The sequence below is a fragment of the Anomalospiza imberbis genome, chromosome 1, assembly GCF_031753505.1.
Source record: "Anomalospiza imberbis isolate Cuckoo-Finch-1a 21T00152 chromosome 1, ASM3175350v1, whole genome shotgun sequence".
Taxonomy (NCBI): domain Eukaryota; kingdom Metazoa; phylum Chordata; class Aves; order Passeriformes; family Viduidae; genus Anomalospiza; species Anomalospiza imberbis.
The window spans coordinates 39,506,088-39,523,377 of NC_089681.1; the positions used below are offsets into that span (position 1 = coordinate 39,506,088).

Sequence of the window (17,290 nt, forward strand, 5' to 3'; positions counted from 1 at the left end):
GTAATTTGTTTTATATCTGGTGCTTTAAACTTGACCTAAGCACATTGATATTTCCCTGAAAATCAGCAAACACTGAATTATGCCAATCAGCTTTTTATGGCTTTCCCTGAAGTCCATTTACAGAGTGCAGCTCATACAGAATATGACCACATGAGTGCCTAAAACATTGGCTCCCTAACATCAGAACTTCCACTTGCCTCTTATTCAGTAAATATATCTTACATGGGAAGTTTTCACCTCCACTCTGAAGGGGACTGCTTTTCACTATTCTACCGTGTAGAATCTTCACTGCTTCAGGTGCTGGGAGAATCTAAGGGTATTATTTTTTCTCCCAGGACTCTGCATCTCTGCAATGTTCTCTTAACAGCTCTGACATTGGCACCGAGTCCTGATAGAATGACACAGAACTGACTATAGGATATCTTTCCAAACCTCTTGTGATGGTTCCCTCCTACAAAGCTCAATCATGCAAGGTCTATGAGATCACTGATATGACAACACAAATTAAACTGTGAAAAATCAGTCCCAAACACCATCTTTTTCACATAAGGCATAAAAGTCAAATCTCTAACCTATCTCAGTTCCTCACTGGAGTGAGCCCAAAGATGGCTGAAGAGCAGCTCAGGCTAAGCTGTCATATAGGTAACTGACAGATAACTTCCTAAAAATGTTCTTTTCTTTTATAACCTCTTTTTTCAGAAGCTCTGATCTCAATGATCTCTGGGTCCTCCTGGACATCTTGGCAGTGTGACATTTTAAAAGGTGGTTAAGAAGAAGCCATTCCTTTCTCCGCATAATCAATATATTGAGTCTGATCACTCTTGTCGCTCACAGGCAATGAGCAGCCTGTGCATCTGTGCCTGCTTACTATAACACAGCAAAGAATGAAACTGTGCTGGAAAGAATTTTGAATTGGTAGTAAAATATAGTCTATTTTCTGAACATAAGGTGAAACAGATATTATGGTTGTTTCTCAGAAGTGTGCACTTAGCAGAATGCAGAATCCAATTCCAAGTCACTTGTGAAAATCAACTTTCTCTGTGAGAAAGTCTTAACTTACCCGAGATCATCACTCTCCTCTTGTCAAAGTCATGTTTTTGTGGAATAATAAAGCTGTTGACTAAACTGATTGAATGCAAATGATTCAATTTTCTCTGAAACTGGAACTAGATTGAGAGACTAGGACTCATCCTACAGAAAGCAAGTCACTGTTTTAAGAGACAAATGGAAACACCACTTTTTTTAGTTTAGTTGTTCCCATAAAATTCCCAGACAGAGCTACACAGAATAGCCATTTACAGTTAAATGTTCATAAAAATATTTGTGTCAGTCTGTTTCTCTTTTCTGGTTAGGAAAAAACATGGAGACGCTAACTAGTGCATTACAGGGATGAGATTGTCTTCATAGATAAAAAAACAGCTGGGTGGGGAGTTTATTAATAATGTCTTTTTATTAATTCAATCAGATTTAGCCAACTGAATGTACATACTACATTTACCTTCACTGAAGGATTTGGAGTTTAAACTTGTATTATTTCTGGCTACTTTGGAATTTTGACCTGAAAATGTTTCCACTGACACTTCACAACACATTTCTCAACTTGCTGATGTTTGCTAGGGGGACCTGTCCCCAAGTATTAAATGACAGTGACATTGGGGTAAGCAAAAGAACACTTGAATCTCTTCTCAGAGGAATTCCTGGTTGATTTCAGAACAGAATAATAGAAATAGGAAGAAAATCAGAAGTGGTTTCTGTTTTTTCTCAATTGCTTATAAAGGTCTGGTCCTTCCTGTAGACTACTGCCAGCCAATTTGTCATGTTCTCTCACAGCTGATATACAAGAAAACATATATACAAATGAGGTCATTTGCTCATATATTTCTTGCAATACTGATTTAAATTCAAACGGCAAAAACTATGGTATAGTAAACAATGGTTGGAAAACAACTCTTACCTTTAAGGAATGTCTTCATTGAACTGCCATGCTCTAAAATATGAACAGGAAAAATAATTGTGAGCTAGCTTTATTATCACTTTTTTCTTAAGTTATGGTCTTATCTGGAAGGGTTCTTTAGTAATAACTAGGCATTAAGTACATACTGTAGTAGTATAACAAATTTTCTTTAACAAAATACTTACTATTGGCAGTTAGCTCCCTCTCTGTTTTCCCATCATCTTGGTATTCATCTAACCATCTTTCATTGCAAAAACAAAAATAATAAGATTAATAAAAAATATTATTATAGTATTTATCATCTGACCATTATCTTTTGTTGCCAATAGTATTTTTTATACACTTTTTATCAAGTTACACCTTGAAACTACTTCCAAGATCAAATTTCCTTTTATACCTTCAGCACAGTTGGCCTTATTCATATAAGAAGAATTTGATTCAATTTGCTCCAGGCAAAGAAGAATTTTCATGGTAGCTGTATGAAGAAAGTAGTACTATATGGAGTACATTGTATGAAATACTAATTATTTATTGGTTCAGAGACTCAGCTGTACATGCGAGGGAGTTATAAAACCTGCAGTGGTTAGTTATAGTTATTGTACTTAGAATTATATATAAAAACTGTAGGTCTGGAAGTTTCTAAAACTTTTGCAGATCTGCAGCAACAAACTTAAATTCTGTTCTTACTTTATTTTTCTTTTATACTGATGAATTTAAGGAGCTTTTCTGCAATATCATTTCACTGCAAACATACAATCATACTCCTTTCAGTTGAACCCCCTGATTCACATATTTCCCAATCTTCAACAACCTCACTTATTTAAAAATAAATAAATACATGTTCACTGTCAGCTTCTATTCTGTTGACTCTGTGTTGATGTTGTATTTGTTTAAACCCAAGGATCCATAACACATTTCATTTCTTGTATGGAACAAAATTCTATGAATAAATCTCTTATGCATAAAGTCTAAACTCCACTGTATTTCAACTTTTTTGAAATAAATAAGTTAACTGGTTAACTTTTGAGACCTATCTCTTCATTCCATCCTAAGAAACAAAAGATCACTAGCAGTTTCTAAAAGTAGAAAGCAATTTTTGACAAAAACTGGACACAGGATTCGAGATGCAGCCTCACCAGTGCTGAGTGCGGGGGACAATCACAGCCTTGGTGTATGCTATTGCTGATCCAAGCCAGATTGCCATTGGCCTTCCTGCTCACCTGGGCACACTCTGGCTTGTGTTCAGCCGGCTGTTGACCGGTGCTCCCAGATCCTTTTCCACCAGACATCTTTCCAGCCACTCATCCCCAAGTCTATAGCACCGCATGGGGCTGTTGTGACCCAATGCATCTCCCTCAGTAGCCTTGTCTGGATCACTTCCAGCCCAATAGACTTGTCTGAGTGCTGCAGCAGGCCACTGACTCTTTCTGCTTGGATTGTGGGGTTCACTCTGCTTCCTGCTCCTTTCTTCTAGCTCAGGGGGCTGGCTATGAGGAGAACTGGTAATACTGTTGAAGACTGAGGGGAAGAAGGCATTAAGTGGCTCAATCTTTCCTTCATCCAGTGGGTATTTTCTGTACTTGGCTACCTCATCAACTGTGTCAAGAGGTTCTTTTCCATGGGCTCCAGGAACCTCCTAAACTCCTTCTCCTCTGCTGCATTGTATTTGTAGTCCCTCACAAGACAACAGCTGGCAATTGTGAAATTTCTTCCAGCTGCTCACATTAAATTTTGTCTGCCTCTTCCTCCTGGTTGGCTGGTCTGTAACAGACCTAGACCATTCTACCATGTCACTGACCTTGCTGGCCTTCCCCTGATTCTTACCCATAAATGCCCAACTCTATCACCACTATCATCAAGCTCTAGAAAATCAAAATACTCCCTAACATACAAGACTGCCTCACTTCCTCTCCTTGCTTGCTTCTCCCTGCTGAAGAGTTTATAGTCAATCAGGGCAGCACGGCAGCTGTGCAAGTCATCCCACCACATTTCCATGATGACAATTATGTAATTTCAGATCTTTACACACAATACTTCTTAAAAGACTGAGAACTGAAAGCTTATTTAATTTCACATGGTTTCTATATAATTTAGATTAAAAAAAAAAAAAAATCATGCACCTTTCCTCTTAAGCAACATTTGGTTTGGGACTTCTCTGCATTAGGATATTGCTCCCTTCCATACCAATATAGGACCTTTTTTCTTGTCTTCAGCTGCAAAATTTTGCATCACTTGTATGTTGAAAAACTCCAGGTCATTGCTCAAACATCTAGTTTGTGTGCACATATCTGCTCTAAAATTTTTTCATTACGTTGCTGGCAGGTAACAAATTCTTTTTCTCCATGAATGACATACCTATTACAAGGAAATACAACCTCGTGAGCTTCCTCTCCTTCTTTATGTTTGATGACAATCTTATCCAGGAACCATCCACTGCCTATGTCGAAATGACAAAAGCTTATCATGTGAAATCATGCTATTTTTTAAATAAATTATAAGAAAAAAAACCCAGATTATCTTTTTCTAGTAGAAACACAGATCATATTTAGACAGATCTCATCTAAATAAATAAGATGTATTAACAGAATGAAAGTTTTATAATTTTTTGTCTCTCCTAAGAGATACAATTCTTTTCTGCCTTTGCCTGCTTTAATTTTAAGAGGGGTGGGTTTTTTCCCCTGGAGACAAATACATGGATACATCTCTGAACTGTCAACACCATTCACATCCCAGCCTACATCTTTTGATTATTCCCTGTAATCAGGCACAAGGATGTTGGGACAAATATGTTTATGCCCATAATCAAGATTTGTGTGAAAGCTAGAAATTTTTGTCCTCTGTGAGTGAACTTCTTATTGCATATATAAAAATATTAATTAACAAATCTTTAAAACATATACTCTCGTGCAAATGGAGTGGGGCTGCAGCTTTGGAGGGCGTTTTTTTGTCTTGCTGCCAGTAACTGGCAAAACTGAGGATCCAAGCATCCAGAGCCAGCAACCAGAAAGACTGACTGCCTAAGGCCAGCTACTGGAGGCCTTATCCTGACGCTGTTGAGCCAGGAACGGGCGAAATGACTAGCACAATTTCAGAAGACAAATGAGTGTGTATTCAAAACTACGTCTCTCTTTTATAGAGAACATCATGAACATTAATTCCATTGGTCTTAAAGTAAAAACATTTCACCTGATTGGTACACTGGACTTAAGTCAGTGTGGTAGAACATATCTATAAACAATATGAACAGAAAGCAAGATAATAGATTGTTTACATTCCTCTCAGACTTTTTCCCAGGCTTAGCCTGGCAGAAATCTTTCTCTTTTTCTCTCTGACTGAACTGAGAATATCCACATTATACATCCATTCTGTACATAATTTTTTATATTTGACATTGATGGACTGTTGTTCTGCTCAACTGGAGAGGGTAACAGGGGAAGGCCACTTGTACTGTTTGTGTACGTGCTGAGTTCCTGACTGTGTTGGTCTGCATGGCCAGCTATGTGCACACATTTGTGTTTTAGAAATGTGTTTGTGTGCATGTCAATGGGGAACACACATTCAGCCTTGCTACTATGAGACCAGCAGGCATGGGGCTGTGCAGTCTCATTTCTGCTGGATGACTGAATTCATATTTTCTCTAACTGCAGTAACTGCTGGCACATCCATGCTGATCTTTTAGATCACTTCCAATGACCATCCTAGTGGCTGGTCTGGTTGTCCTATGATGCCCTTCTCAAATATCCTGATCTCACTGTATCTGCACCACTCACAATTTATCATATTCCCAACAAGGTTTCACCTGATTCACACCATTAGCCATCAGCACATTGCAGCAAAACAGCATGCAGGATGTTTTGGTCAGAAACAATCATCCTATTGATCCTTATGCTTTGCCTCCTGGCTGGATCTGAGTCTGGAAGTCCCTAGAAGGCAGCAGTTTCTGTCACATAGAAAGGGCATCCCCAGGAAGTGATTGGAGCAAACCCTGCTCTCTAGGACAAAAGTTCTTTACTTTCCTCATTCACAGTAGCTGTGGGAATAGATCTGTGCCCTGCAGCATGGGACCCTCAAAGAAAACATATGTTCTAGGATCCTTTCAAGATGGACTCCAAATCAAGGATTAAGACCTTCCTGCCCTGTCACTCAGGCAAGTGATGAGAAAAGGGGTAGCCCACCTCTGAAGGAATCCCCCTTCCTCCTTCTCAACCCCCAAAAGGTTGAGTCTCTCTCTCTGAGCCACCATCTTTTTCCAGCTCTCAACCCCTCAGCCACCTCAGGCTAGGTTTCTGTGGGGCTAGTCTTTGATACAGTTCAAAAGATGCCTGTGAGATCTGTCTGTGCTGAGTACAATGAAAAACCTTCTGAATTACCAAGGCATACATTTTGTTACAGATAGAATTCAATCCATTGTCCTGTTTAGACAGTCATTCAAACCCACACATTTGAACTCCAATGTCAAAAAACATCTTGAGATAGCTGAATTGGGTTACAGATTTGTAATGCTGATCCTGCTAATCTGTGCTGCCTGTTAAAGGAGATATCAGGGAAGAGAGCATGGCATGGTGCTGTGGGGAATAGAGGGGAGGTAGGCTCCACCATAGTGCCTTTTGTGTTATTTATTGGGTTACTACAATGTGAAACTTTCAGGTGTAGCAACATCCATATTGCTGAAGGCAACAAACTCTGTGGAACTACAGGAAAAAAGATTACACACCATTCAAAGGCTGCAGTGTTATGGCTGTTTCTGTAATAGTCACAAGCCTGCTCAGAGCCTTGGGCAGTACAGACAGCAAGATGGGTGTTGCCTGGGGCCATTTCAGAACACAGTAGGGTAAAGGGCTTTTCCAATCTGTTATCAGTGGAGCCCTGAACTGTCTAAAAATCCTCCTCTTCATTTAGCTTCTTCCTAGATATTAATCTGCAAGCATATTTGCAGTATTTGCATCTTTAGTGCTTTTAAATGCTAGCTTTCTCTTCATTTGCATCATTCCAGGGACATGTACACTTCTTTGAGAGCCTGTACCCAAAATTCATCTCATTACCAAATTCTTTCTTCTTTCCTCAAAAACCTGCAAGCTGAATGCAGTGTCACTCACTGGACCAGCTCCACATTGAGTTTCCAGATCAAATGTATAATCAGATCTTATACAATTGCCCAAAGCAGCAAGGACATTGTGTTATAGCTACCCAAATTTTGTCAGGTAACAAATCAGCTGCTGAATATTTTTCATTCCTTCCTGGAAAATTTTCACTGACTGTCTAGTGAAAGATTGTCTTACCAGTGTAAGACAATCTTACCACGCTTTTGAGAGTTTTCTACATGCAAATAAACAGTGCTTTCTCATAAATAACCGTGAAAACAGAGAGTAGAATAACAGTATATGACATTAAACTCATGCCCTTTTTTCTGTCCATTACCACAGTTTTTCATCATCCCATCACAGTGATCAACCTGCAGGAAGACTTTTTATCACTGCAAGACCTTCTGTCACATTTTCTATGAAGCATGCAACATAAACAAGTGCATTGGGTTTAAAAAGCACTTGAAAACAGACTGGTCTCTAGGAAATTAAATCCTACCTGGACCCGCTCCATCATGGCTAATCAGAACTTTCTCCAAGTCTCCCAGTGAGACAGCCTTTATGCAGAAAATATCCATCTGTGGAACCACACAAGGAAAATAATAAGAGTCTTAAACATAGCTACTGCTTTTACTCTAACAGTATAGAAATGCTTTTTTGTAATCTTTTGTTTGTTTGTTTGTTTTCAAAATGAATATAGTTGTTTTATATTCATCCTGGCCAAACAGGGAGGATCCTTTAAAACTTTCTAAGGTGAGCACCTGAAAATTACTCCATAGAGACAGCACTGATACCTTTGGCATGACACAATGGTCAGTTTCAATTACTTCTGTCTACATTATATTTTCTAGCCCTGTGTACCTCATCAAGTTTGGAAAACATACTTAGGAATACAGATTTAGAGCCTGTTTCTCAAATCTACAGTGATCTGTTCAGGACAACAAAAATGATATTGTTATAATTTTATCTATATGTGCAATACTAATAACCAAAATACCTAAATTCTAATATCTAAAGCTCTCAGTAAATGCTTGATCAAGCAGATAAAAATTATCCATATGGTGCAATTATGTAATGAATTTTGAATAAGGAAAATAGTCAATGCTTGAATAAACCTTGTAAATAAAAAGATATTTACATTTCTTGACAAAATTGTTTTCTAGCCATAATTTATTCTTATTTATCAGAAGCAACATTGTTTTTACTTTACCTGTCCATGTCGAAACTTAACATTATTATTCTTAGATCTATGGAGCTTCCTTTTGCCAGCATCTCCTCTTGTCCCAATGAGGTTGATATAAACATTGGAATCTGTTTCAGCACCAAGTTTAGCACCTGTGTATACATGGACCTCATACACCAACACTACGAGAAGAAAAAGCTTGAGATTATCCTTGCAACTTGCACAAGATTCTAAAGTTTCTTCATCAAAAATTTTCCAGAAAACTCTACTGATTTTTAAGTTTGCAAGTAGCAACAGCTATCCACGAATTTGTAACTTCTAGGTTCAAATGTTTTACTTCACAAAAATATGATAACACCAAGCTTAAGAGAACCCCAAAATGCTGAGCATTTCTATGCATTGCTAGTTCACAAAGTCTTTCTTTGCAATTTTTTGGGAGACGACCTAACTATATCGAGTCATCATCGGAAATAAAGCTACTTTTCACTGGTACCAAAGCATTTTCAACCTCCAGATTTATGCAAAACAATTGTCTGGGTTCTTAACCTCGTTTCATCTTAAAAGTGGAATAACAACCACAAATCCAAGGGGTTTTAGATTTTCACCTCATATACAAAAGAGAGCAAGCAGATGAACAGCTGCCACACCTACAAAAAATGAACCTTGCTTTTGAAGGTTTCTACATCTGTGACTAGTGAATGATAGGACTTCCAAAAACAGCTCTCAGTTAAAATACATTTACAACTTTTTTATGCCTCTCCTTGTAGTCTAGACCAGAGTCTTACACAAAAAAATATATATACATCTTCAAAGAATTCTGCAATATAATTTAGAATTACTGTAATAAGATGTTCTATGCCACACTAATATTATTTTTATAACTATCCAGATGTGCAAATTCATTTTAAAAAAATTCTTTGCAGTGATCATATACTATTATGTTTAATTTCAGTTTTTTTCTCTGTGACTTTAAAAAAAAATCCTGTTTACATTTTAATGGCAATTTTCCATGCAGTGTTTCTATTCTAATAACAGCTGGTCATTTCTACTGCTATGTAGTAGATCACAGAGAAGATTACTGTTTCATTTATGTGTAATTTTAATAGTTCTTGGGAGCAAAGAAAGGTAATACAAGTCCTAACAAACACAATTAGTTCCTTTTAAGAAGCAATGAAGATGAAAACAGAATATAACAAAATGCTTGAAACTGGACAATACTCTACAAAAACTATTTAAAATACTGTTACCTTTACAGCACCAGATAGCTACTAGAATCTGACATTTCCATACATTTTTTATTCACTGGCTCCCAAGTCAGCTTATAAAACTCAAACATCATGTTGTCCACCAATACTGAAAAACAGCTACTCCTGATTCCCAGATGAAAAGTGAAACAAGTAGTAAGATAATACTGCAAATACTTGAGGGAGAAAAATAGCACCACGTGTATTAAAAGATAGGAGAAATGTTATGGATAGACTTTATGCTTTATCAAATTCAGGTAATTATTTTATTCTGTGTAAAATTATCCAAAAACACTTTGGATAAGTCCTTATCACTATTACAACTGGGACTCTAAATAAAAGTGGTGTTCCTTGACCAATTTTATTATTTTCTGTAATTCCAAGCACTCATTGCAGCTCTCACATCCATGTATTAATGTACCAACACTGCTTGTGAAGTATTAATGATCTCAGTAATTCACACATATCTTCAAAAATTTGAAAAGCCTTGTAAAAACTAGTTTCAAGGTTTTTAACATTAAAAAATCATGATAAAACAAATTGTAGATATGAATAGCAAGTTGCAAAGATAAATTGACCTGATAATTAGCATAATTGAGCTATATATCCAAATTACATTTTATATCATAACTGCTAATATAATCATAGCTGGCCAAAGGGCAGAGGATAAGGGATCTATGACAGAAAATGTACAGCAAAGCAAAGAGCCATGCTGATCATGAAGGGGAAAAATCTTTAGGAGTGAGAAAGGAGAGAGGTTACATTTCCAAAAAAAAAGCTAAAAATTATCATAATCTGTAACCAGAAATTTTAATAACAGGCCTGCACTACCCGTGAAGTAAGATGCTTCAGGTAGTAAAAAAAGGGATATATTGACTTCAAGTCGCCTCCACACTTTTACACTCTTACTTACTTTCTTAGTTTTGAAAATGCAAAATATCTGTGGGAGGAAATGGAAGGTTATAGAGTGTTTATGTTATGACTGTTTATATAGAAAGACTAGTATTACTTACAACTGCAAGTAATTTCCATCATCAAAAATAAAAAAATTAAGTAACTATAAGCACAATTTTAAAGCATATTCAAGGGTTTTTTTTTAAGAAACCATTTAACAATAAATGTTTACAAAAACAAAATACCAACAAGTCCTTTCATGGAAGGAGAAGAGAACAAGAGGTATTTATAACACAACACAAAGATATTAACAGATAAATAAATTAAACTAAGTTTTCTAGCACTGTGCATCTCTGTGGTAACCAGAGAGACAATAATGATCTAATCATTAAACAGAGCTTTCCTTTGCTACCAGCCTAAATAAATCAGTCTGAAGTAGACAGCATGCACATCTTGAAATGCAAAAAACTGGAAAATATTTTTCATAGTTTCTTGTGTCTATACATCCCTCACCATCTGTAAAATGTTAAGTCTGACATTTATTTAAGCTACACAATCTGCATTATTTATACAGGAACCTTCTTAACAAAATAGACCAGTTTGTGCTCTAAATTTGTCTACAAATATAGGCTACTACAATACCGGCTATTATATTAAGATAATAAAAGGAATGTTTATACCCCTTGAGTATATGTTACAATGCATTTCATAGGAATCACACAAAAAATGAAGCAAGGAAAATATTCTCCAGTACACACATGCCTAATTAGAACATGGTGAACATGGACACTATGGTGAAACGCCTGCACATTCAAATAAACATTCACTAAATAGATTGTGGACATTAAGCCTTTTCTGTGCAAATGGAAACCTAGGCACAGAGCAGCCTGAGAGGATTCAAGTTGTTCAAGTTTTATCAAACAGTTCCTCTAGATTCAAGAACAGCTTCAAAAGGTGCTAGTGCTAATGGCTCCTGAGCTAAAGATTGCTTAAGGCAAAGAAAAAGAGTGATGGTGCCACTCTGCAACAGATAAAACAAGGTACACCAATTGTTTGATGGGACAATACAAGCAAATCTGGAGAACAAACCTACCATTGAATGTACTGCTGAGACAAAAAGACTCACCATATGTGAATTTTTTTCCATTTGCAGTTTTCTGTATATTGTTCGCAAAACACAGTTTGCTGTGTAGAGAGTAAAGTGAAATAATCCTAGATAATGTGTTCAGCCTCTGAGACTGTCCTTTCATTTCTTTTGAGTAACCAACCTATTCTAAGGCCCCTGCTGCAGGCCCATCTGCAATGGAGACCTCCTTCACTGCAGGAAGAAAAAGCCATCCCAAAACTCTGAAAATTAGAAATTTATGGCCTGATCCCCTATTCTGTAGTAGTAATTTCATTTTACTATATGCTAATTCAGTGAAACTACACTAGCTGTAAACTGGGGTGACAAAACATTCAGAGAGAAGTAAACCCATAGGCAAAAAAAAAAAAAAAGGGCAAAAAAAGTTGAAAATTATTTCATAAAACCAGCCACTCAACAGAAGTCAGGAAACAGGATTTCAGCATTGAGAGGGACCTGTGAGACTCACATCTAGGCATCTGTCCAATGTTGAGCACATCAAAGTAATAGAAGAAATGTCTTGGAAAACACAGTAACTTTGATAAAGGATATAAGAGGATTAATTAATACAGAATAGCAGGGGAAAAAAATCTCAGCTAGCACTCAGTAAAAAAGAAACCTTTCAGAAAATAAGTGATTGAAATCTTCATATTGCTCACAGGGTAACCTTAGATAAGCTCTAGAAACCAAACAGAAAAATCTGTAACATGGATGCATGGATGAAACAGATGAAAAAGGGAACGAAAGTGTTTTCAGACAGAGGTGAGGAGTTTCTAAAAGGCAGACTTTAAAGCAGTATAATAACTGTGCTAAAAATCACAGAGCCAAATATATAAAATATACTATAGCGTCATATGAGCAGTCAAGTGTACTAGTACCAAATTTCTAGTTGCTCAGCCTATAAAAATGCTATCTCTTGAGATAGAGATAATATCATGAGGCTTCAGGAGTTTTTTAAATCCCAACTCCAGCTTCTGGGCTCTACTGATAACATAAGAAGTGAACTACCTTGGGCAAAAGAGAAAGAAAGTTTTCCTGGTTATGAAGAAAAGGTAACCTAAGGGCATACTAAGGGCAATAGAACGTGAGTTGGAGAACCCTTTTTTCCAGATTTCCCATTCTGGGCACCAGAATCAGGGTTTCCAATACAGAAAATCGATAAATACCTGAGCCTTCACCAATGACAAGAGATAGTTTGGTCCCATTTTGTAGGCACAGTATATAATTACCAATTCCTTTTGAAGTAATGTACAGAAGTCAATGACTTATGACTTGCCTTTGGAAAATATAAACAGTAAACAAATACCTTCAGTTGCTTCACATTAAAGACTAAGTTAATATGTTGATATGTTTTGGGAGAAGAAAACAAACAGAATAGAATTAAAGAAGAATTTACATTTAAAGAACGTTGAGAATCTGAAAATGAAAGTTTTCATGGCAGAAACATTGGTCTCTTTCTTTTGGTACAAACTGCTGTCCCATTGTCAGATCTTTTCAAAGTAATTCCACTAAAAGTACAGTCATTAGTGGAGAATTCTGGCTAAGAGCAAATGAATTGAAGATCCACAGCTGTCTGTGCCTAATGACGCTACTTTGCTTACAGCACTGCTGAATCCCCTGGCTGGCTCTACTTCCTTCTTTCTGGTGTGCAGCATGGAGTGGTTTTAGAGCAAAGAACTAGGTCCTTTTTGGATGAAGCTACACCAGATAATACATTCCAGGAGCATAATGATAACAATCTTGTCACAAACTGGCAGTCAGTCTGTGGGAACAGACTAGAACAAGCCTGAAGTAACTTCCCTCTAGATTCCTATAAAGAGCACATCGGACACTTAACTAAGTGGGATTTTAGCACTGAGTGCTTCACTGAGCAAATTCACTCCCACCAGGCTGCCAGTGTAAACAGACAAACTGGCCAAAGCGCAAAACCTGGAGAGATGATAAATGACACACAACATTAAAATTGTCCAACTGTTTCTATTCAGTCCTCTCTTTATGCTGGCGTACCAAGATCCCAGAACGGTATTGCACAGTATTGCTCCAGGTTTTGCCTTTTTTCCATATGACATGCCCACTTGAAAGAAATGGTCATTTTGGCTCAATCTGTCGAACAGCAAGGTTGAATCTCTGGTTTTGTCACTTGGTGTTTACTACCTGGCTTTCATAAAGGGTGTTTGGCATTTTGCCATGACAGAAGGGTAAAGATACAGGTTAGTGCAGCATTAAAGCTAAAAGAGAACAAATTCTTAATGGCTGATACTGGTTAAGAGGGACTATCTTCCTCAGAAGTGGTGCATATATTAATTTAGAAAACACAAAAACAATATCAGGTTAGGACATTTCAGTTCAAATTATAGTTCTCACTCTAATCTCCACTAACTGCTCTCTAATCTCCACCAGTAATATTTGGAGCAATAGTCTAGAAATAAGTATATTCTTCATGACATGCAAGAAAATTATCAGCTTTGAAAAAACACACTTGCTAATGAATTTTACTATAAAGAAGCTTGACTATTTACTTATGTAGTCGGTGCCTCCTGAGTGATAAAACAGGGATAAAAATTTTGTAGAGATAACACTTGTGTTATTACTATTTGCTTTGGTCATCTTTTGCACTATTTCAGTCATTTGCCATCTTCTAACCTTTCTGTATTTGCCTGCACACTGTACTGAAATGAGATAAAAGACAAATACTGAGACTGAGGCAGGAAAAATTCCAGCTCCAAAGATTTAGTATTCTTTTCCACTTCGAGAACCAGTACAGTTATACCTTTGAATATGTGAAAAAGAACAGGACACATTTACTCATTTATATCCTCATTTGACATTTATATTTATATAAACATAACAGTAAGAAGATTCAATACCTCTTGCATCAGGTACCCCTGCAGAACAAAAGTTCAGACATATCTGAAGACAATCCATGTTAGGATCTGTGATAAAGGTCTGCACACATACAGAGCAATACAGGCAGGGGACAGTCCAGGTAACACCCTGCTCTGGCTTCTCCCAGGCCCATCACAGCCCATCTCCATCATCACAGGGGCACAAGGGCAGGTGGGAACCCTTAGAGACTTAGGGAAAGGGAACACTCTGCCAGCCCCTCCCTGCAGGGCTGTCCCAGGAGTGTCAGTCTGGGCATAAAACCCACCATGATGAGACAACTTGGAGTATCTATCATACTTAAGAGGTTTGATGCCTCAGGGGTGTCAAATGCAATATAGAGCAGAAGAGAAGAAGATTTTGTGATTGCAGAGAACTTATAAGATGTTTAGGAGAGGAACTAAAGGCAGGGAAATAGATGGATCTAGGTGACCTGGGGAGGAAGTGGTGTTAGAAAATAGATCACATCTATTCTCTGTGTGTATGTGTGAGTAGGGAGTCCAAGTACCAGCAACTGGACTTGGAGTCCTGCATGGAAACAACTTGAGAGACTGAAGGGAATAAAACTGTCAGTGAGTGGAGTGGGACCAGGGGTCAGAGGCCCATTTCTCTGAGTGAAAGACTACAAGAGCAGCCAAGTCTTGGAGGGACCAGGTGAGTCCCGCTCGGCTGCCAGAGACACCCTGAGGTGTGGGTATCTTTGGGGGTGAGACCTGCTGGGCTGGGCATGAGGGAAATAGCTCGTACCAGAAGCTGGAGCAGGCCTGCAGCAACTGGAGAGACTGGGATCCAGGGGCAGCTGGGGACTAGGCAGAGTGTGTGAGCCCAGCTGTTGGATCTACCTTGTACACACCTATACACATACACAGTCCCACTGCTGGACATCTGTCCTGCTCAGCCAGAGGGGGGAGCAGGATGAGGCTGCTGGGGCTGTGTTTGTGCAGTTGCTCTGTGTGTCTGGGTGATCTGTGCAGCTGGCCTTGATGTGTGGTACATAGCTGTGCTCTCTGTGGGTGCTGACTGGGAATGTGCTGAGCCCTGCTGCTGGTTGGACCTGGGGCCAAGCAGTTGTGGCAGCCTCACTGAGCTACACTGAGCTGCACATCTGGTCTGATTCCCCTCATATTCCTGTGCTATAAAACTAAGTCAAAAGCATTCAAAGTCTTCTACCTTATTGTCATTGAGTGATTTACTTTAAGATTTATCCAACTCAGGGCATGATTACTAATTTCCAATACCTATCACTTAGAAAATAGTTGAATAACTGTTATTTTGTGCATCACATTGTAACAAGGGGTTGAAACCATATCTAAAGAGCGACGAGTAAAAACCCAATACTTGTAAAATTTGGTAAACTAAATGTATCTGGAACTGCTAGAAAGGAAAAAAAAAGGCACAGACTGCATAGAAGAATCACAGGGAAAAAAAAAAAAAAAACACAGCAGGTTGGAGGGAACCTCCAAGAATTACACAGTACAACAGCATGCTGAATTCGGGGACAACTTCAAAAACAGAGCAGGTGTTTTCTAGATCCCAGGGCTGGAAAAGCAAAAGAGAAGGTGTAATAGGAAGAGAAAAAGAAGCCATGGACCCAGAAGCTTTGGCAATGTGGAAAAAATACGAAAAGAGAAGACAAAGCCAGACCTGCATTGGAGGGACAAGAAACCTGAGTTAAGAAAAGAAGTCGAGATGGTGTGATGGAGAGATTGACAAAGAACTGAAATCAATACTTGGAGTAGGAGGCCAGATTAGTGTCAGTTTCTTGAAGTGGCTGAGGAACAATGAGAAAAACTAAGAAGGGCTACCGAGGTGACAAATATGAATGGAAAAGAGGTAAGTTCAGAGAGGAAGGTAAAGAAAACAGATTCAGATCTTAAGACAAGATGGTAGGAAAAAAATAAAGCCAAGGAGTCAAAAAATTGTTCCATGGCTTTGGGTCCATATTGGTTGCATAGAAAATTTCAGCTGGGGAGAGGGAGAAAAAGAATAAGTAAAAATTACCATTTCTTCTGAGAGGGAAGCTGAGCAATGAGCTAAGTGTTTAAGAACAGCAATTACAAGACCTATGCCTTCTGTGCTTAGTTTACATTTGTTTGCTTTGTTTAAAGTTTCGAGCACATGACTTTTATTAAGGAAATCTGTTATCACTAGAAGATCACAGATTAAATTGAAAGTACAGAATACAAACTCCTAAATCATATCAAATCCTCATTAAGTAATTACCAGCATGTAGTTTCTTCTGCTGGAGAAAGTGACTTGATAGGGCTTGCTCAGTACTTGTAAGCAATTAGGTTTTAAATGAGAAATGAAAATGGATAGTGTTTCATTTTCTTGTTCTTGAGAAAATAAATAGGAAATCCTTTGGACTCCTTGCTGAGTTTGTATTGATGTTCAATTTAAATGTTCCTAAAATCAATAACTAATTAGTAAAACTTAAATTTTTGAGACATTTCCAAGTTCTTTTGGCAATGTATCTTTTCTTTCATACTTGAAACATATATTTTAATAATGTTCCAGCAAATACAAGGAAATATGAAGCAATACAGTGATTAAACACTATATAAATGTGCTGTTTTAAAGATATTTCCAGCATTTGATAGAACTGACTTGATTTTTCATATATAAATATATATAGACCAGAATATTAGTACTTTTCTATGAATGGGTTTTTCAGACTGCATAATGCAGATTTGAATTATTGATGTTGAATTGATTGTTTGTACAAATTAATTGGCTTCTGCACCATTTTTCTATTGCACCAGTAAATGACATATATGTCACTGTGAGTGGCATATGGTACTGTGGTACATGTCAGTGATCACAAAACTTGGTTCATCCTGATCAGTCCCATTTTTTGAAATCTCTTTTTGAAGTTAATAACAATTCTGAAAAAAAAAAAAAAGAAGAAAAGAAAAAGCAAAGCAGAAA

The 17,290-nt window shown here is 37.6% G+C and overlaps 1 protein-coding gene across 1 annotated transcript in view; it reads right to left on the reverse strand.

Annotated features, from left to right (window-relative positions):
• RP1 (RP1 axonemal microtubule associated) overlaps positions 1–17,290 on the reverse strand; it is a 194,967-nt gene that overhangs the window by 83,115 nt on the left and 94,562 nt on the right. The window contains exons 28-32 of the mRNA XM_068188719.1: positions 8,246–8,400; positions 7,535–7,613; positions 4,310–4,391; positions 2,140–2,195; positions 1,955–1,987 (exon numbers count right to left, since the gene is read on the reverse strand). Of these exons, the coding sequence (XP_068044820.1) occupies positions 1,955–1,987; positions 2,140–2,195; positions 4,310–4,391; positions 7,535–7,613; positions 8,246–8,400 (405 nt within the window). The remainder of the gene's footprint in view (positions 1–1,954; positions 1,988–2,139; positions 2,196–4,309; positions 4,392–7,534; positions 7,614–8,245; positions 8,401–17,290) is intronic.